Here is a 21514-nt window from a genome sequence, read left to right as displayed (position 1 = left end):
TTCCTGGAGTGGATTCTCTTGGATTTAGGATCATTAATGGTTTCCAAATTCTGATTAGGTGGGGGGTTGAGGAAAAACTAGAATCATCCCAGATCCTCCATTTCAAGCACTCTGGACTTTCTGGCCATGGGAATTTCTAGGCTCTCCCCATGAAAAACATCAGTCTTCCCCCTGCTCTGCTCAAGCCACTGGAGTAGTTCCTTATTGTAGTAGCAGTTAGATTGAACATAGGAGAATGTTGTGATGATACATTCCAGTATTTGGTGTACAGAATCAAGGTTCTCAATTGGTCTTTCAATGGCTTACTGAGATTTTATGCAGTTTTGCCCACAGCTAATTGTAGCTGATGAAGGGTCACTGACCTGAAACGTTAAATCTGCTTCTCTCTCCACAGATGCTGCCTGACCTGCTGAGTATTTCCAGCATTCCTTGTTTTTATTTCAGATTTCCAGCATCTGCAGTATTTTGCTTTTAGTTAATTGTAGGGAATGTTAGGTTTGCTTACAGGCATGGGTGGTGATACTGCATGTGAGAAAATACCTAAAGTAAAACCTAGAAACTTGATATTTGATCCCCATTGCATCTAATTAGTCATTTTAGTACTGTGGCCAGCAGCTACTGGAAAGCTTGCAGCTGTGAATGTGCAATTCATTTTGTGACTTTGGCCAGGACCCTGCCTGACGTCAGGGGAAGGTTTATTCTGCTAGCAGAGCCAAAAAGCACATTTATAGGGAGCTGCAATGCCAGCTTGCCTGTGGCCAGATCCAACTGGCAACCTGCAACTCACCCACGTGAGCTGTTTAAGTTTGCTAATGGTGATTGTGAGAGAATTTCTGAATTTCCTGTTCCGGAAAACTTTTGTATCCTCTTAATTATAGAAGCATTGTGTCGCTTATACTGTCATGCTAACTCCCAACAATGCTTTTACCATATATAAAACCTGCTGATTTAGCCCTATTACAGGGAATGAGAAAGACAATCTATCACAGTAATAATAAAAATATATTTTTTGAACATTCAGTTGAATACTGTTTTTCTTTTAATCAACTTGACAATAACCTAAGGAAACTCTGAGGCACGGTTTTGCTTTCAGAAGCATTTTGCGAATTTGAACACGGAAATTATGTCATGGGATGCTGGCAAATTTATTTATCTGGAATTGTTCTGTGCTTTTTAATGGAGGTTTTAGTATATTTGTTTATAACTAGTCAGGACCTCTGCTGAAATTGAAAATAGATGAATTTTAGCCAAAAGACTTCACATTTGTATGTTAATCTGCATAGCATAATTCAGGACTTTGATGTGAATTTGCTGTGGTGGGATGGCAAAATGCTGTTCAGTGGATCATGTTGCCACTTCTGTGGAGTAAAAAAATAAGTAAATCCTGTGTTTTTTGAGTGGTAATTTAACTTGTGTTTTCGGAATATCCATTAATCAAACAAACCTCTTGGGTTTTAATCTGGTGCATCCTTTGCACATTGCCTTATGTTTGACAGGACTTGAATTACTTGCAGCATATTTGATGATAATCACAGTTGGCCTTTGTTTCACCCTTCCAGGGATTTATTCTGTAAAAGCTGAGTATTAATTGCGCAATTAGGCATGTCCTATAAAATAGAACCAGCACTTGTACCTTATCCCACATGCCAGCAACTATCACTCATCTTCTGCCTTTTTCTACAAGGCTTGGAACTAATTAGAGTCATTTAACAGCACTCACAGAGTTCAGGCTTTTTATTATCACTCATCATCCAGTTGTGATTGAGGAGATTGGTGCTAGAAGATGTACAACCAGTTACTATGTGAAAATTTTTTGCTGAAGTAAATTTCTGAATGAATTCATATGCTAATGAATACAAGCTTAAATGTTGCATAATTGCTGAATCTGACATTATTCCGCTGTGGAATGAAAATGAATCATTGGCATGCAGTTGCTCCTGATTTTGTTACTTCTGTTGAAACTCCTGTTATTGTTTTAAAATATAATTATTCTGAAGAAGTTATGCAGGATTTACACCTGTGATAATTCGTGTAGCGTCTGTGTGGTTCAGAGTAATAGCCCTTATTTATATTGCAGTGCTGTCATTTTGTATAGTGTCATAATGCAAATGATTTAAATATATGTCATCAAGGTTACCTAGTCTCACCACCTCAGGTAGGTTTCCTGCAGGCCTCCAGATGCAAAATGAAACTGGCAGCAAATGGAAATGGCGATCACATGTGAGTGCTACTGGCTGCTATTTTGTTCTGTCCTTAGTTAATCTGAGCTCCTGACCTGCCTCTACAGCCAGAAAGGCTTATTTTACATTGCTAATCTGTATGGACAATCATAATATTGGGCAGATCCAGCAGTTGAAATGTGAAGTACTGTGATGTCAGGACAACAGCAGTTTCCATGTAGTTACTGCCGGTGCATTAAATCCCCACCACAGTGAAAGCAAGGTAAATTCAGTGCATTGTTAACCATGCACTCCATAAATGTGCAGTATTCGTAGGATAGTAACATAATGAAAGCCCCTGATAGTATTCAGTGTGAATGTGGATTTAAAAAAATGAAGGGCCAAGGAATCATGACTTCATCCAATTCATCAACGTTCTTGTACAATTAAGGCCTCAATCACCTAAGATTTCTAGGTAAAGGGATTGCCCTTGTCCCTGACTAGACTGCCAGTTACAAAATGGTCTACTAAATCCTTGGTTTGGTGTCTAAACTTTTTTTGTCAGAATTTATCATTTCCTTTTGGGGCTTTAGTTGTAAAGACGGTTATCATAGATGGTATAACTGTCACAGGTAGAGCAAGGAGAGGTTTCAGTTCTGTAATCCTGACAGACTAACATCCGTTTCTGATTACCTGCTCTGAAAGGACAAAATATTAATATTTTTCAGCATGCTTAATATCTAGGGTAGAAAACTATGAAAACTTACTTTTTGCATGACTGATGGTCTCGAAGAAATCGAGATGCACCAATTTGTTGGATTTTGTAAATTTTAATATTCCTTCATTGCAAAGTCCAGATCACTTGTCAATAGAGTAAAAATAAGAGCACCCTCAAAAAAGCCTTGTGAAACACCGCATCTTCCCAGTTCAAGAGTGAGGGATGCAGGATGTTTTTCTTTTATTCTGCTTTGCACTAAGAAAAAACAGACATAAGATTGTACCACAGAGATGTTAACCTCCCAACAGTCCTGGATTTGGTCATGCTTAAAGGGTTTGTGAATGTTTCTTGTTAAATGCCAAACTTTGTTTCCTGATGGTTTTGTGGGTAACTCACCTCCTGTTGAATATTGTACCATACAGATAATGCCAGATTCAATAGATTGTCTGTGCCAGGTGGGTTGATCTCAGGCTAAAATTGCTTTAAATAGAACCATAGAAGGGTTCCAACACAGAAGGAGGCCATTCGGCCTATCATGCCAGTTTTTTTTGTTCCTGATTGTTATTCAGTGATCTGTGTTAGGAAATACAAATGCATAGATGTTGATTTGAGGACAGAATCATGTTTAGTTGTGATGCTGCTGTGATGAATCAATAGTCTGCCAGCATGTGTTGTCGATGGCATTGTGAATGGCCACTTGAGTGAGATATGATGAGCTGCTGCTGCCCCTGGAAACACGCCATTGTCCCTTAGCACAAGGCCAATGGCAGTGCAGCCTTCACTGTTGTGCAAGTCCTAAAGTTCTTGTGGGCTGTTTTCACCTTGGCTCACGTTGATGCATGATGTGCTGAAAGTACATTCTTTGGTTTGAATAAGACATGAGAAACTAATTCAGACATTACTATGAACCCAAACTGATGGACCAAGATCTGAAAGAAGGCCAGTAAAGCAGGTAGAGAAATTCAGGCAAAGAATATCCATTTAAACAATCCGAATCTGGTTTCTTGGATAACATCCAAGTTGTGTAGAAGACTTGCAAAAATATGTAGTCTGCTAGAGGAAGAACAGAATGAACTAAAATCATCCAACATGATAGTGTGAATTTATGAATCTTTTGGGACATGTTGGTAATGAATGAAATATTTTTTTTTAAGAAGTGAGTTTTTACCTTTTCCTTTACATCTAGACATTCAAACTGAGTGTGAAGCAAGATTGTTTTTTCTCAATTTATTTTATTTATACAACAGTATTCTTATTTTAAGATCAAAAGTTTTGCCACCCGCCTCTCTATGAATTATCCCTTTTCTAAAAAAAAATTCTGATTAACTGTGTTCAGATATTTTTCCATCCAATGCTTATTTTTGCAAACAAGTATTTTTGTTTAAATGATGAAAGTGTTTTTAAAGAGGATTTTGTTGGAAAGATTGCCCAGCTTGAACATCTGTGAAGACTGAATTGGTAAATAGTAATTCTAGGTTCTTCTGCCATTGCGTCTCTTCAGTTGTGTGTGTTTGTTCAGCCTTTTTGCAGCATCTATCTCATTAACACCTCCCAGGGAGATACGCCTGTTATTGTGAGTACGAGTTGTTAAAACAAAAATATTCAAAAATTTGAAAATGGCAAATAACAAGCAAACAAATGTTGAGTTAATGTGCGTATATGTTAGCTTTCTTAACCATATTATTAATTGATTCAGGAGTACCTGTGTTAAGATTATAAGTGCTCTTTGGCCATAGTTAAATATATATTTATGTATATAAGCTGTGGAAAGAATGATAAATCATTTGGCCCATCTAAGTCCATTTTTCTAGGATTGGAGGCTGGCGCAATCTGTTGTTATTCTTCAGTATCCTTTTAGGAGGTTATTCTGACTTTTAGTAAGTTTTCGAAGCTGTAGGACCTATAACTGCAAGCTCAGTGTTCATTAACTGAAATGCCAAGGTGTGGACAAACCAGGTAACAAAGTTAAAGATTCTTCCACTGAGTCAAGATAGTTTATTTTGTGAAAGCTGTTCATTTGCTAAAAGCCACAGCCAATTCTGGTTTGAGTAACTCTTGTAAGCTTTAGCAGTAACTCTTGATACTTCTCCTTTGTAGTTCTGTCATTGTAATGGAATGCAGATCTGTACCTTCCTTCAGTGAGGGATGGGGTGTTTGATAATTGCTATTGTACACCCCACTCCAGTCCCCTCCACATCCCATTGGTTTAGTATGGACAGTGGTGGTACTGCTGTGATACAAGTATTCTATGGAGAGTAAAGAAAACCAGAAAACAAAGTATAGTGGTAGATTTCTCACTATCAAATTTTTCATGTTTATTATAGTTAAAACCTTATGTATGGTGAAGAACAACTTGTGATGAAGAAACTAGGGTTTGAGGTTCAGCTTGGTTGAACATAACATTGAGATACACTATTTAGTTCAGTCTGAAGAAACATTTTGGGAAAGGTGTGCAAAAAGGGTGAGTGTGTGAAGTTTTCAATCGGATTAATGACAAAAGATGACAGCTGAAAAGCTATACAAAAATAGTTCGAGTGATTTCATTGATTGATGTTTGTTTTATTGGTTGACATTAACTGATAATTCTTCGGTAATTTCAATACATCCTTGATAATTCAAGTTTGGTACTTTACATTCTGTGGCTAACTATTGATTGATACTTGGCTTACCTGTTCAGTTGTGATTAGTTGATGTGTTATGAAAATGATACTGGAGCCCATCAGCTACATAGTATAGTTTCTAGTGGGAAGAGTACCTGTTCAGTGTAAGATTAGCCTAGGGAGTTTATCCAGGCTGGAATTGCTATTCAAAGCAGTTGGTTGTTAGTTAAGGAAATATCAAGATTTCCCTCCACCTTCCAAAATAATTGTATTCATATTTTAATTTCCTACCTTAGCACTAGCACAGGGCAGGTTAGGTTTACTCAGTAAGCTGGAGGTGTAATTGATAAGCTATCCGTGGTTCAAATTGGAATCCTGTGCAGTGTCACAAAATTGACTACGTATTGTACCAATGCAAGTTTTTAAATGAATGTGCAATTACTTCTCCACTCTGAACCACTGATTTCAAGTAACTTCACACTTGGTGGAGCAATAATAATTACTGTAGATGATGGGTACTCCACCTTCTTAGTGATCGAGAACGTTCAGTGACACCCAGATATTTAACATTAATTTGACTTCTCACATATACTGCATGTATAACCCATATACACCCTCTTAAAAAAAAAAAATAGGGCTAGATCTAGAAGAGTAACGGTATGTTAACGACATTATTAATGTACAAATAGGATAGCTAGTAGCCCATACAGTTTATAGTGCAAACCTGAGTTTCAGGCTTATTTCACAATCTAAAAAGGTACATTTTAGATAAAGCAAAATACCGAATTAGAATTGTAGAATCATGGAATGATAACACATCTGAGCTAGCTCCTTGAAAGAGTTATCCAATTAGTCCCACTTCCCGGCTCTTTCCCCATAGCCCTGCCAATTTCTTTTTCAAGTATTTATCCAATTCCCTTTTGCAAGTTATTATTGAATCTGTTTCCAGCTCCTGCAGAGTAGAGATTTAGGTAAAATCAAGCAGCTTGTGTCAGAAAAAGACACAGAGTCTAACAATGCTAATAGGACATTAGCGACTAAGCTTTATTAAGGAAAATAGTAAAATGTTAAAATTAAAGGCATGATATATGCATACACAAAGCATTGGTAACAAGATAGATGAATTTGTAGCACAAAAATAGAAAAAAGGATGAGCGAAATGTAATTACAGTGACATGGTTGCAGAGTAACCTAAGTTAGGAGTTCAATATCCCAGGTGTCTTTACTTTTTAGAAAGGATCGGCAAAATGGAAAAGGAGATGGGTTGGTCCTACTGATAAAAGATGAGATAAAGGCTGTAATGAGAAAGCATCTTAGTCCAGAAAATCAGAATGTAGAATCAGTCTGGGTGGAGCTCAGAAAAACAAAGGCCAGAAAACACTGTTGTAATAATTTAAAGATCCCTAACAATAACCATGGTGTTGGGTATAAATAGAGTATAAATCAGCAAAGTAGAGGTGCATGTAATAAGGGTAATGCAGTAATTCTGGGGGACTTCAATCTCCATATAGACTGGGCAAATCAAATTGGCAAAAGTAGCTTGGATGATGATTTCATGGAATGTATTGGAGACCTTTTTTTAGAACATTATAATGAGCCAACTAGGGAACGAACAGGCTATTTTTAGATCTAGTGTTGCCTAATGAGACAGGGTTAATTAGTAATCTTTTAGTAAAGAATCTTCTGAGAGAGAATGATTATCACATGATAGAATTTTATGTTAAGTTTAAGAGAGATGTGATTAAGTATGAAACTAGGGTCTTAAATTAAAGAAAGCTAATTACGAAGGTATGAGAGACAGATTGGTTGAAGTAGATTTGGAAATTAGATTAAAAGATATGATGGTAGATGAGCAATGGCAGACATTTAAAGAAATAATTCAAATTCTGAATGAATATACATTCCTTTGTGGAATAAAATTTTGACCGGAAGTGGTACAACTGTGGCTAACTAAAGACGTTAAGGGGCGTACAATGCTGCCAAAAGAGCAAGCCTGAGGAATGGGAGAGTTTTAAACATTGGCAAATTTTGACCAAGATAAGTGATAAAGAGGGAGAAAATGGAACCTGAAAATAAATTAGCAAGCAATATGAAAATAAATTGTAAGAGCTTTTACAAGTATGTAAAAAGGAAGAGAGGAGCAAAAATATATGAGAGTCCCTTAGAGGTAGAGATAGGAAAATTATAATGGGAATAAAGAAATGGCAGATGTTAAACAAATGTTTAGTATCTGTCTTCACAGTAGAGCATACATAGAGTGTACCGTAAATTGTGCAGAATCAAGAGTCTTTTGAGAGTGAGGAACTTAAAGTAAGTAATATTAGTAAAGAAAAAGTACTGGAAAAATTAATGGGATTGAAACGCAGCAAATCCCTGGACCTGATGGCCAACATAATAAGCTTTTCAGAGAGGTGGCTGCAGAGATAGTGGATGCTTTGGTTTTGATTTTCCAGAATTTACTAGATTCTACAGTGGTCCCCATGGATTGAAAGGTAGCAAATGTAACTCCACTGTTCAGGAAAGGAGGAACAGAGAAAACATGGAACTATAGGCTTGTTAGCTTGACATCAGTAGCAGGGAAAATGCTAGGATCTATTATTAAGGATGTGGTAACAGGGCATTTGAAAAATAATAAAACTAGGCAGAGACAACATGGATTTACAATAGGTAAATCATGTTTGACAAAAACTGTAAGAATTTCTGAGGATGTAACTAGCAGGCTCGATAAGGGGGAACCAGTGCATGTTGTCTGTTGGATTTTCAGAAGGCATTTAATAAGGTGTCACACAATGGGCTGCATTTAACTTCCTGACTCACTGGGAGTTGGGGATTGATAGAGCGCAGGGAACCCAGAAGTTGGTGTTCCCCTTGCATGCAGTGGAGTTTTACAGCATGTGTGTGACGTCACTAACAGGCTCCCCACCAGGAAACCAACTTGGTTGAAAGTCTTGGCTTCCAGCTTGGTGGGGAGCAGACCAGAGGAAGTTGCAGAGCCAGAATCTTTGCGGGTCAATCCTGAAGTTTGGGACGTGGGGCAGATTGGAGGCCTTGCGGCAGGAAGTTCTGAAGCCTGGTTTGGGGCAAATGTCTGAGGCCTGGTGTTGGTGGGGGTGGGATTCCCAAGGTCTTTTGGGAGATTGGAGGCCTGAGAGGTGGAGGGGGACTTTGGAAACTGTGGCGGGGGAGGTTGGAGGGCGTATGGTGTTGGGGGGGAGGGGGGGAGTATTGAAGGCCTCGGGGGTGGGGGTGGGTGCTGTGGGGTGGGGGAAGGTCAGGGGCAGATCGGAAGGATCAGGCATTTGTGTCTGGATTGTGGTGTTGGGGGAGTTGGTTGGTTGTCCAGGCAGGAATGTTGGATCCATCATGTAAGTGGAAAGGCACTTGCTTGGAGTCAAAAGTCTGCCACAGTATTGTGGACCCAATTGGTTGGAGAGATGCTGCTGTTACCATAGAAAGGGCCGTTGGCATCTTAATGACTTCTCAAAGATATGTCTAGAAAAATCATTTGTATTTTAATGACTTCACCAAGACTTGTCCAGACACGAAAATTAGCTCAGGGTTCTTTCAGTTTCATGTGTATTGGCAGGAAAGGAAAGGTCACCTGATGTCTCAACTCCATTTTGTTTTACAGGAAAAGTGTCCGTTTCAGGTTTATTTCCTAAGTCCATTTTATAGTTCACAAGTTCATATTATGTGAATGCGACAATAAGCACAAGTTGTTTTGCTTAAAAAAAAATCCTTGTGTTGCCTCTGGTTCCTTTGTCAATTATCTCAAACCTGTGACCTCTGGTTACTGACCCTACTGCCACTATAAACAAGTTTTCCTTATTTACTCCATCAAAGCTGCTGAAGATTTTCAGTACATCTATATCAAATTTCTTCTTAACCTTCCCTGCTCGAAGGAGAACAATCCCAGTTTACTGTACTTTGATATTTGCTGCAATAAACAGATATTATCTAAAAAGTATATCTGAAGTGCTTGTACACTGCTGAATATGTTTTTAGTATCATTTTCTCTAATGTTACCTCTTGACTACTATATTTCTTCTGCAATATTTAATGACTTAGATTTTGTTGAAACAATATATGCTTTGTATCCCTGTTTTAGAAGTGTTTGATTTAGACACTTGCTGACCACGTATTCCAAAGAAAATAAGTGACATTTTTACTTGAAATCTCAAACTACATTTGAAATTTTGAGAAAATGGTAATATTTAAATCTATTGAATGATGATTTTTAAACTGATGTGCAGTTGGATATTGGTGTGTCGGTTGATCTAAAATCTACTTTGTGCACTTTTATTTCTGCAGATCTTTGAACGAATTCTTTTCATATGGGCCATTCGACATCCAGCGAGTGGTTATGTTCAAGGAATTAATGACCTGGTCACTCCTTTCTTTGTAGTGTTCCTTTCAGAGCATGTGGGTAAGTTCACATTTTTCCAGACTGACAGCATGGTTGTAACCCACATTAACAGTGAAAAAAAAATGAGATACTCAGCCTCTTTTTCTAATGCTGAAAGCTTCTACAATCATATTTCTGTGAAGAAACAAGGTGAATAAAGCCAATGGTTAGACAACACTTGAGAGTGCTTTGTACTGTTCTGGTCTCCGTATTACAAAAAGGATATGGACGCTTTGGAGAAGTTGAACAAAAGATTCACAAGGATGATACCAGAACTGTTGGATAAACTTATCAGGAAAGACTAAGCAGGCTTGGGCTCTTTTCTGTAGAAAAGAGAAGACTGAGGGATGACCTAACAGAGGTCTTTAAAATTATGAAGGAGCTTGATAAGGTAGATGTGGAGATGATTCCTTTGTGTGGGAGTTCAAAACTAGGGACATATCACTAATAAATCCAGTAAAAAATTCAGGAGAAACTTCTTTACCCAGAGAGTGGTTAGAATATGGTACTTTCTATTGCATGGAATAGTTGAGATGAATCGCATAGATACCTTTAAGGGGATGCTAGATAAGTAAATTTTTTTTATTCGTTCGGGGCATGTGGACTTCGCTGGCTATGCCAGCATTTATTTCTGCCCATCCTTAATTGCCCTTGAGAAGGTGATGATGGTGAGCTGCCTTCTCGAACCTGGGGTGTTGGTACACCAACAGTGCTGTTAGGAAGTGAGTTGCAGGATCTTGACCCAGTGACAGTGAAAGAACAGCAATATAGTTCCAAGTCAGGATGGTGTGTGGCTTGGAAGGGAACTTGCAGATGGTGGTGTTCCCATGCATCTTCTGCCCTTGTGCTTCTCGGTGATAGAGGTCGCGGGTTTGGAAGGTTCTGTCGAAGGAGCCATGGCGTATTGCTGCAGTGCATCTTGTAGATGGTACGCACTGCTGCCACTGTGCGTCGGTGGTGGAGGGAATGAATGTTGAAGGGGTGCCAATCAAGTGGGCTGCGTTATCCTGGATGGTGTCAAGCTTCTTGAACATTGTTGGAGTTGCACCCATCTAGGCAAGTGGAGAGTATTCCATCACACTCCTGACTTGTACCTTTTAGGTGGTGGACAGGCATTGGGGAGTCAGGAGGTGAGTTACTCGCCATAGAATTTTTAGCCTCTGACCTGCTCTTGTAGCCACAGCATTTATGTGACTGGTCCAGTTCAGTTTCTGGTCAATGGTGACCCCCAGGATGTTGATAGTGGGGCATTTAGCGATGGTAATGCCATTGAATGTCAAGGGGAGATGGTTAGATTCTCTTTTGTTTGAGATGGCCATTGCCTGGCAGTTGTGTGGCGCGAATGTTGCTTACCACTTATCAGCCCAAGCCTGGATGTTGTCCAGACCTTGCTGCATATGGATACGGGCTGTTTCAGAATCTGAGGAGTCACGAATGGTGCTGAACATTGTGCAATCATCAGCGAACATCTGCATTTCTGACCTTGGATGGAGGGAAGGTCATTGATGAAGCAGCTGAAGATGATTGGGCGTAGGACACTACCCTGAGGAACTCCTGCAGTGATGTCCTGGGACTGCGATGATTGACCTCCAACAACCTTTGTGCTAAGTATGACTCCAACCAGAGAAGAGTGTCCCCCTGATTCTGATTGACTCTAATTTTGCTAGGGCTCCTTGATGTCCAGGGCAGTCGCTCTCACCTCTTGAGTTCAGCTCTTTTGTCCATATGTGGACCAAGGTTGTAATGAGGTCAGGAGCTGAGTGGCCCTGGAAGAACCCAAACAGAGCTTCAGTGAGCAGGTTATTGCTGGGCAAGTGTCACTTGATAGCACTGTCGATGACCCCTTCCATGATCGGGAGTAGACTGATGGGGCAGTGGGGCTGGGCTGGATATGTCCTGCTTTTTGTGTACAATTTTCCACATTGCCAGGTAGATGCCAATGTTGTAGTTGTACTGGAACAGCCTGGCTCGAGGCACAGTTAGTTCTGGAGCACAAGTGTTCAATACTATTGCCGGAATGTTGTCAAGGCCCATAGCCTTTGCAGTATCCAGTGCCTTCAGCCATTTCTTGATATCACGTGGCGTGAATTGGATTGGCTGAAGACAGGCATTTGTGATGCTGGGGACCACAGCAGGAGGTCAAGATGCATCATCCACTTGGCACTTCTGGCTGAAGGTGGATGCAAATGCTTCAGCCTTGTCTTTTGCACTGATGTGTTGGGCTCCCTCATTGTTGAGGATGGGGATGTTTGTGGAGCCTCCTCCTCCTGTCAGTTGTTCAATTGTCCACCACCATTCATGACTGGATGTGGCAGGACTGCAGATCTTCGATCTGATCCATTGGTTGTGGGATCGCTTTGCCCTGTCCATTGCATGCTTCTTCCACTGTTTGGCATGGAAGTAGTTCTGTGTTGTAGCTTCACCAGGCTTACACCTCATTTTTAGGGATGCCTGGTACCCTGACATGCCTCCTACACTCTTTATTGAACCAGGATTGGCCCCCTGGCTTGATGATAATGGTAGAGTGGGGGTTATGCCGGGCCATAAGGTTACAGATTGTGGTTGAATACAATTCTGCTGCTGCTGATAGTCCGCAGGGCCTCATGGATGCCCAGTTTTGAGTTGCTAGATCAGTTCGCAATCTATCCCATTTAGCACGTGGTAGTGCCACACAACACGATCGTGGATACTCTCAGAGTGATGACAGCCCTTCATCTCCACAAGGACTGTGCGGTGGTCACTCCTACCAATACTGTCATGGACAGATGCATCTGCGACATGAAGATTGGTGAGAACGAGGTCAAGTAGGTTTTTCCCTCTTGTTACTTCTCTCACCACCTGCCACACACCCAATCCAGCAGCTATGTCCTTTAGGACTCAGTCAGCTCGGTCAGTAGTGGCGCTACCATGCCACTTTTGGTGATGGACATTGAAGTCCCCCACCTAGAGTACATTTTGTGCCGTTGCTACCCTCAGTGCTTCTTCCATTTGGTGTTCAACATGGAGAAGCACTGATCCATCAGCTGACGGTGGGTGGGGGCTGGTTGGTGGTAATCTGCAGGAGGTTTCCTTGCTCATGTTTAACCTGATGCCATGAGACTACATGGGATCCATAGTCAAAGTTGAGGACTCCCAGGGCAATGCCCTCCCGACTATATACCACTGTGCCACCACCTCTGGTGGGTATATCCTGTCCCACCATCAGGACATACCCAGGGATGGTGGTGTCTGGGACATTGCAAGATGTGATTCCATGAGTATGACTATGCCAGGCTGTTGCTTGACTAGTCTGTGGGACAGCTGTCCCAATTTTAGCACAAGCCCCCAGATGTTAGTCAGGAAGACTTTGCAGGGTCGACAGGGCTGGGTTTGCCATTGTCGTTTCCCGTCCTAGTTCAATGTCGGGTGGTCCGTCCGGTTTCAGTTCCTTTTCTTAGGCTTTGTAACAAATGAATGGCTTGCTCGGCCATTTCAGAGGGAATTTAAGAATCAATTGCTGTGGGTCTGGGATCACATGTAAGCCAGACCAGGTAAGAACGGCAGATTTCCTTCCCTAAAGTACATTAGTGAACCAGATGGGTCATCACTAGACTAGCTTTTTAATTCCAGAATTCTTAATTGAATTCAAATTCCACCATCTGCTCTAGTGCGATTTGAACTCAAGTCCCCAGAGCATTAGCCTGGAGCTCTGAGTTACTAGTCTAGTAGCATTACCACTACGCCACTGCCTCCCGATAGGGGGAAAGGAATAGAAAATATGGTGAGAGGAGGTCCATGTGGAGCATAAACACCAGCACAGACCAGTTGAGCCAAATAGCCTGTTTCTGCACTGTAAATTCTGTGTAATGTAATTTGCCAACAGGAGAAATTGATCACGTTAATTAAGAGTACTTTGAAAATGAACAATAATATGAAGGGTAGTGATGGATATTTAAGGAAAGGCAGGTACCCTATTTTCTTTAATGTAAGGGCCTACCCCTACATCCTGGCAATGTTGCTGTGTAGTTGGATAGTTCCATTTTTTGAAGGAAATAACTTTGCTCAAAGCTTATGAAGGGAGGAGAATTTGTTTAAATTTCTTCTGTCTTTTGAAAAGAAATTCGTTGTTTGTCAGTTACTGACCATAGTTCATTTTTAAAGGGGTTAGGGCTCAGAAACGTGAGACATTTCCACTAATTGAGCTGGTGTAAAAAGTGTAATGGCTCTGGCTAAGAGAATCAACATGCAAGGACTCCTGTAACCCGCCCTCTTACTGCTAAAGATAAGGTAGAAAAATCCCCTCTGACAAAACAACATTGCCCTCTTCTGGGGGATTGATTTATAATATGTGTGCATTGTTAGGGGGAGTGAGTACATAGATAATGTGTAGCATCATCATTTTCTGCACACTGGAAATTGGGGCATCGCTGGATCCTTGAAATAAAATAGGTAGGATATTGGCTTTCTCCAGGGGAGGAAGAATTGTGCACAGCACAGCATAGTTCTCTTGTGATCTGGGAACATTGGGATCACTGCAGTCTCATCATGGGAGAATGACTCAGTGACATCTCTGCAAAGTTAGTTCTGGAACCTTTTTTAATAAAAAGGTTAGTTCAGCTCTATCTGCATTTTGTATTTAGACAAATATTTTGAAGTGGGTCTTCTCTTGAGTATCAAATATGTTGACTGGGCTTTAATCCATTAAAAAAAAATTAATATATCATATTTGTTGAACATAGGAACTTCTCTGCAGTATCGGCTGAGGAGCTATAAAATGGGAAGATAAGATGCAACAGTGCGACCACTGGTGGGCTGTAATTGCAGCACCATAACTTTACATGGGCAGTTTCCATTATAAATCTGGTCATAGGAATCTGTAAGGGAAGAGCTTCATACAAATTGTGACAGTAGGAAGTAAAATAGGACGTGAGCACAAGCCTAACATCTATGATTTATTATAGATGAAGTCTTTGTGCGATATATTTCAGAGTATTAAAGGAGTGATCTGCACTGAAAAATATTCATCTGCATGCAGTGTAATTCATGAGTAATGCCTACAAAAATGTTGTCTTGGCCATTGTTGCAGTTCTAAAATAGTTTTTGAAGCAGGTTTTTTCTGACGATTCTAGGACTCCTGAGACTGGCTGAAACCTCAGTACACAGTCAATACTTCATCTTTAAGTAGAAGGTGGAATCAAATGAGTCATGGCTGTAATTAAAAATTAGAGAGGGCTGAAAAATAGGAAAGTAATTTTAAAAAGAGTAGAGATTTGAATTAAAATTATTGATCATACTGCATATAATATAATATGGAAAAAAACTAAGAACCATTATTGCAGTTGCATCTGTTCAAACTGAACTTGAATTAATAAAGTTAATTTACCTTATTACTGTATCCATTTAAAAAAAATATTCAACTTCTCGAAAAAGGTTCTGGCTTATGTATTCTTTATGGTAAAATAGAAAGGAACAAAGGACATCAACTATGGCACTGACTTGGTCTTTACCAGGCATAACAATAATCCTCAAAAAGGAGACCTCAAATGCCGCCACAGGAACCATATATTTCTCAGAAGCAAACACCATCACAGATTTTGATTAGTTATAGTAAAAAAAAACACAAGTTTCTGGACACAGTGTAAACTTTAAAGCTCAAAGTGCAATAAGAGGAAAAGATATTCTGGAAATAAAGAACCTTGAAGGTAGCTGTGTTTTATCATCACAGTAAAAATGTGCATGAACCAGTGAACAGGAGAAGTTTTTTTTAACTCTGAAGACCAGATACAGCTTCTATAAGAAACACAGAACAACAGACTGAGAGGAGCAATTCCCATGAGGCTTGGTGATAAGCCACAGGCTTTGTTTGATTTAGTTGTCACAAAAGAAAAAGACCAATCTCGGGGAGTCGAGGGTTACGTGAACCAGGCCTGAAAGAGGAGTTGAGGCCTGGGACAGATCAGCCATGATCTTATTGAATGGTGGGGCAGGCTCGAGGGGCTGAATGGCCTACTCCTGCTCCTACTTCTTGTGTTCTTATGTTAAGGTCATTGTGAGCAAACTATAAATTACTGACGAAAACTTGGTCCATATTTTGCTAAACCCCAGTTGAGAAGGTCAGCTATTTTTCTTGTATCTCCAGGTTTTTAACTATTTTGAAGAATATTAATAACCCCTGATACTTAATTTCTTCTGGAAAGCCTGCCAGATTAATTCTTGATGCCCCCTGAAAAGAACTGCTCCAGAAAGATCCCAGTGACAGCCATCTACGTGTATTTGGGACACCAGAATAAAGGGACAACTGACATCATTCCAGATCTTCTCCTTTCCTTCAAGTGCTAAGAGATTGCTTCTATTTCTTTTGTAAAATATGTTAAGGACTTATATTTGAATTATGGGCACTGATTCATCAAATTAAAATCTTGAAGAGGCTGGACTTTTTTTTAAAAAAGAAGTTACCAGAAGGTTCCTGGACTGGGCTTGTTAACAAGTCTTACTGGAAGGCACTAGTCTATGGATAATTAGCCAGCAGGGGTTGTTTTTGACTTGGGAAGATGTTTACCAAGAAGTGACAAGTCAAGACTTAGAGGTCAGGAGACTTGGCTTCTGAACTGTTTTTAGTTTCATTTTGAACTGTTCCAACAGTCAGTTGGTTTTTGCCTGCCAGAAAAAGACAGCTCATATCTCTCTCTTGAAAAGAAACCCTGTATTTCCAATGTGTCAGATTCCTATTTCCTCCTGCATTTGAAGAAACCCTGCATGTTTGAAGAAACCTTTGCTTATCAGATGTGTGGGAACTGAAACCGTGTTGTTGCATTGCTGCTGTAAGACCTATTAGGAGCCTCTGTAGCTGCATCTTTTGGAAAACATACCTAAACTGATCTTCAACATTGCCTGGAAAGAACTGTGCTGGGAAGATCCTAGTGATGGCCACCTATACGTATTTGAGACGCCAAACCAAAACAAAGTACATCTTTCTATACCTTCTTTTCAGGCCAAGTGTTTTTTTTTCCCCCTTTTTTTCTGAACTTTGTGTGACTAAGATAAATAAGGGACTTTAATATTTCAATTTGTATGTATGTTTTACTTTATTATTGGTTAAGACTTTGTTTATAATAAACTAATAAGTTTGTTGTTTATTAAAAAACCCGGTTGGTATGTTTTGTTCTGATAAGAAAGAGAGTATATGATTGACTGTATTGGTAAATGAGAAAATTTAAATATATGTTGTGACCTGTGGAGAAGTGGGACTAGAATAAACAGTGCACCCATCCCACCACAGTTGTAACAGAAGAGTTAACAAGTATTTGGCCAAAGTATTCTTTGTCTTTTTTGAAAAATTTCTTTATTTTTCCTTTAACGTGTGTGCGCGCGTTGGATATTTAGAAGGGAATATATATATTTACTGTCATATTTTAAACTGTGTTAAAGCTTTGAATCTTTATTGTCTAAGTCTTGTTTTATAATTAATTTTTCTTTTTATTGAAGAAACCTGGTTGGTGTATTTTATTCTGAAATAAAAATAGAGTATAATTGGCTGCATCAGTAACAGGGTAAACATTTAAATATATTACTGAAAATAGAGACATGTTGTCGAAGCTTTTTGTCTTGCACTCATCAGGGCAATACACAAGAATAACCAATGTAAGGGAAAGCAACAACTTATACTGGATAAGAAGAGAGTGCTGATTGATTGGCAAGTGAACTCTGGTAGAGGCGTTGCCATGGAGAATGCACCAGTTTATGGTGACTGACAGTTAACTGCCAAGCTTTGTTTGAAATTTGACCCGAAACAAACTTGTCTCCTGTTTTCTGCCTTCATGGCAAAAATTCAGCCCAATGAACTTCACATGCACAGCACCTTCATCAAAGCCCTTGTATTAATTTAATTTTATTGATTCAATCTATTGGCTTTTCATCTTTTGTTATCTTGTAAACTTTGGAGTGCCGATTGTATGAGTAACTCTGTAGGTCGAACTAAATATTATTTAAGTGACATGGGTCGTGCTGTGATTTATTTTTCAAATTCATATTCTTGAGTTTGCAATCTATTAACACCTCGTTGCTCCGTATGTGCTTTGGGTAACTGGCGTGATTGGAAATGGTAGGTGGAATAGGAGCATTAAATAGTCATTATTTGTATATGGGAGGTCAGTCAGCTAATTCTAATCCTGAAAACAAATGGACTAAGACTTCAAAAAACATTTTGAATAGAACTCACATATCTACATTTAAATGGGTTTTCAAGCTTGTCAAAAGAGGTCTATATTACTGTTTTGATGAAATCTCTAGTATCTTAACCTTTTCAAAATGAAAGACATGACAAAGAACATTATTTGAAATCCAGCAATTTTGAACACTGAGTAAATCACACTTTTGTTCTAACAATGGTCATTCTTGTGAGGTTAATTACTTCATTAAAATAGTGGATTAATAAGGTACTTGAGTTAGTCTAAAATCTTTCAGTGAAAGGGGCAGCTTTTGACTATTGATTTGTGCTGTCTTTCAAGTGTCAATATTTCTCGTGCTATTTTGTGCATGGAAAGAGGACGCTGCTTGGGCCACACTGATTTTGTTCTGTTGATCTCAGTCTGTCCTTTTTGGGAATCAATAAAGAAAATGAGCTGTTGTGCGTATCCCTGTATTTTTTTAATTTGAGGGGCGAGGAGTGTATTTGGCTATCTTTTTCTAAAGATAATTCAAATGCTATGAACATCATTGATCTAAAGTTTTCTGTGTTCAGAAGCAAACTGATTGGAAAGAAAAGAATGTTCTTAGAATCAATAACTGCAGTTGAAAGATAAAGTTCCAGTTTGCTTTCTGCTACTCAGTCTGTAATCACACAACAGTTATTGCGTCCATTAGTTTATCTTCATCCCAAATAGTCTTTGATTACGTTGATCGAGATACTTTCAAACCAGCTGCTGAACTGGATGATATTGACCTCCAGCTAATCTGTTGGGGGAATCCAGAATAAGGATGTATAATCTTAAAATTAGAGTTAGGCCATTCCAGTATAAAAGCAGGATGCACTTTTTCACTGAAAGGATATTAAAAATCTAGACACTCTCAAACGGCTGTGGATTTTACCATGTCCAAATTACATAGCAGCAATTAAAAAGCAATTGAACTGAATGTTCAAAAGAAGAACAAGGCGGATCTCCTGACTTGGGACAATATCACCCTTCCTTCACTGTCGTTGGGTCAAAAACCTGGAACACTCTCCCTAACAGTACTGTGGCTGCACCTACACCAGATGGACTCCAGCAGTTCAAGAAGGCGGCTCACCAACGCCTTCTCAAGGGCAATTAGGGCTGGGCAACAAAGGCTGGCCTTGCCAGTGACACAGTCAGCCCATGACAGAAGAAAAAAAATCAGAAAGCTGAAGAATAGAGATTTCAGAGTGGGATCTAGGGCAGGAGGGGATTGCAAAGATAGGGTGGGGGAAGGCCATGCAGGGATTTAGAGTGAAAGGCAAGAATTTTGAATTGAATGCTCTGGAATAGAGGAAATTGGTTTAGGTCTAGCGAGGATTTGGTGCAGGACTGTGTGTGGATACAGGCAGAATTTGGACAAGTTGCAGCTTATGATGATACTGAGTTGAATAGAAAAAGTTCTAAGTATTTCAAATTAAATTATAAGCACAGGGACATTGGTGCAAACTGATAAAATGTAAATTTAGAACTGATAGTTTAAAAAAGACTTACATTTATATAGTGCTTTTTGTGACCACCAGACACCTCAAAGCACTTTATAGCCAATGAAGTACTTTTGAAGTGTAGTCGCTGTTGTAGTGGAAAAAACAAGGCAACCAATTTGAATACAGCAAACCCCCGCAAACAGCAATGTGATGAGGACCAGATAATGTGTTTCTGGGACGTTGATTAAGTGAAAAATATTGGCCAGGACATGGGCTCCACTACTGTTCTTCAAAATAGTGCCATGGCACTTTTTTGGACCTCCACCTGAGAGGGCAGATGAGGCCCTCAGTTTAAATCCAAAAGACGGTACCTCCAGCAGTGCAGCACTCGCTCAGCACTACACTAGAGTGTCAGCTTTGATTTTTGTGCCTAAATCCTGGAGTGGGACTTGAACCCAGAATTTTGTCATTCGGAGATACAAGTGCGACCAACTGAGCCACGGCTGACACTCAGTGCATTTTGGAGATGATCCACACTGCAGGCATAGTAGACCAGTGGTGGAGGAAGTGAATGTTTAAGGTGGTGACTGAGTTGCCAGTTAAGCAAGCCCCTTTGTTCTGGATGGTGTCGAGCTTCTTAAATGTTATTGGAGTTGCACACATCCCCGTAAATGGAGAATATTCCAACACACTCCTGACTTGTGCCTTGTAGATGTTGAAAAGGCTTTGAGGAGTCAGTAGGTGAGTCACTCGCTGCAGAATACCCAGCCTCTGACCTGCACATGTAGCCACACTATTTGTGGTTCAGTGCAATTCTGCTACTTTTGATGGCCCACAGCAGCACACGGATGCCCATGTTTGATCTGATGACTTGAGACTTCATGGGTTCCGGAGTCAATGTTGAGGACTCCCAGGGCCACTCCCTCCCAACTGTACACTACTGTGCTGCCATCTCTGGTGCGTCTGTCCTGCCGCTGGGACAGGCCATACCTATGGATGGTGATGGAGGAGTCTGAGACATTGGCTAAAAGGTATGCTTCTGTGAGCATGACTAGCTCAGATTGTTGCTTGACTAGTCTGTGAGACAGATGTGCTACAACTTCGCAGATGTAAGTGAGGAGGACTTTGCATCATAGACTGGGTGTGCCTTTGTCATGTCCTGCTGCCTCGGTCAATGCCAGGTGGTCCATCTGAGTTCATACAACTTAAATGGCTTGATAGGCCATTTCTGAATGAGTTAAGTGTCAACCACATTGCTTTGGTCTGGAGTTACATATAGGCCAGACTGGTTAAGGGACGGCAGATTTATTTCCCTGAGGGACACTCATGAGTCCAATGGATTTTTTTGACAATCCCATAGTTACATAGTCACCATTAATGATAATAGATTTTTATTCCAAATGTTATTTAATTAACTGAATTTAAGTTCCCCTGCTGCTGTGATGGGATCATTAGTCCAGGTCTCTGGATTACTGGTCCACTACCATACCCATAGGGTCTTGGTCCTTTGTGAACAATGGAACAGTGTATCTGCTTAAGTAATGAGAACCAAGGATTGAGAAATAAACAGTACAAGGACTGAGGAGCAGGGTGAATTAGAGAGGGTGATTTCAATGTGAAATCAAGTACAGAAAGAAAAATAAAGAGATAGAAAAGTTAGATTGAGAGAAAAATGAGACAGAAGTAAGAAAAATTAAATTTGAAATTTTAAAATCTCCATCAACAAATCACAAACTGAAGAAATGAGACTCCACACTTTTAATTGTTTTCTTTGTTTGACAGAGGTTGATTGACAGTCATTAACAATTATTGCATTGTTAAAAGGTTCCTTATGCTGTTAGAGCCATAGAAAAATTATGGCACAGGAGGAGGCCATTCAGCCCATTGTGCCTGTGCCGGCCGAAACAACTAGCCACCCGATCTGATCCTACCTTCCAGCACCTGGTCCATAGCCTTGCAGGTTACAGCACTTCAGGTGCATGTCCAGGTACCTTTTAAAATAGTTGAGGGTTTCTG

At 39.9% G+C, this 21514-nt stretch overlaps 1 protein-coding gene across 4 annotated transcripts in view; it reads left to right on the top strand.

Moving 5' to 3' along the window:
* LOC137383867 (TBC1 domain family member 22B-like) overlaps nucleotides 1-21514 on the top strand; it is a 509534-nt gene that overhangs the window by 263605 nt on the left and 224415 nt on the right. For all 4 annotated transcript variants that reach the window (XM_068057201.1, XM_068057200.1, XM_068057198.1 and 1 more), the window contains one exon: nucleotides 9789-9903. In XM_068057201.1, the coding sequence (XP_067913302.1) occupies nucleotides 9789-9903 (115 nt within the window). The remainder of the gene's footprint in view (nucleotides 1-9788; nucleotides 9904-21514) is intronic.

Source organism: Heterodontus francisci, chromosome 25 (genome assembly GCF_036365525.1).
Source record: "Heterodontus francisci isolate sHetFra1 chromosome 25, sHetFra1.hap1, whole genome shotgun sequence".
Lineage (NCBI taxonomy): Eukaryota > Metazoa > Chordata > Chondrichthyes > Heterodontiformes > Heterodontidae > Heterodontus > Heterodontus francisci.
Note: the sequence above shows the minus strand (reverse complement) of the source record. Positions and strands in the feature narration are given on the sequence as shown.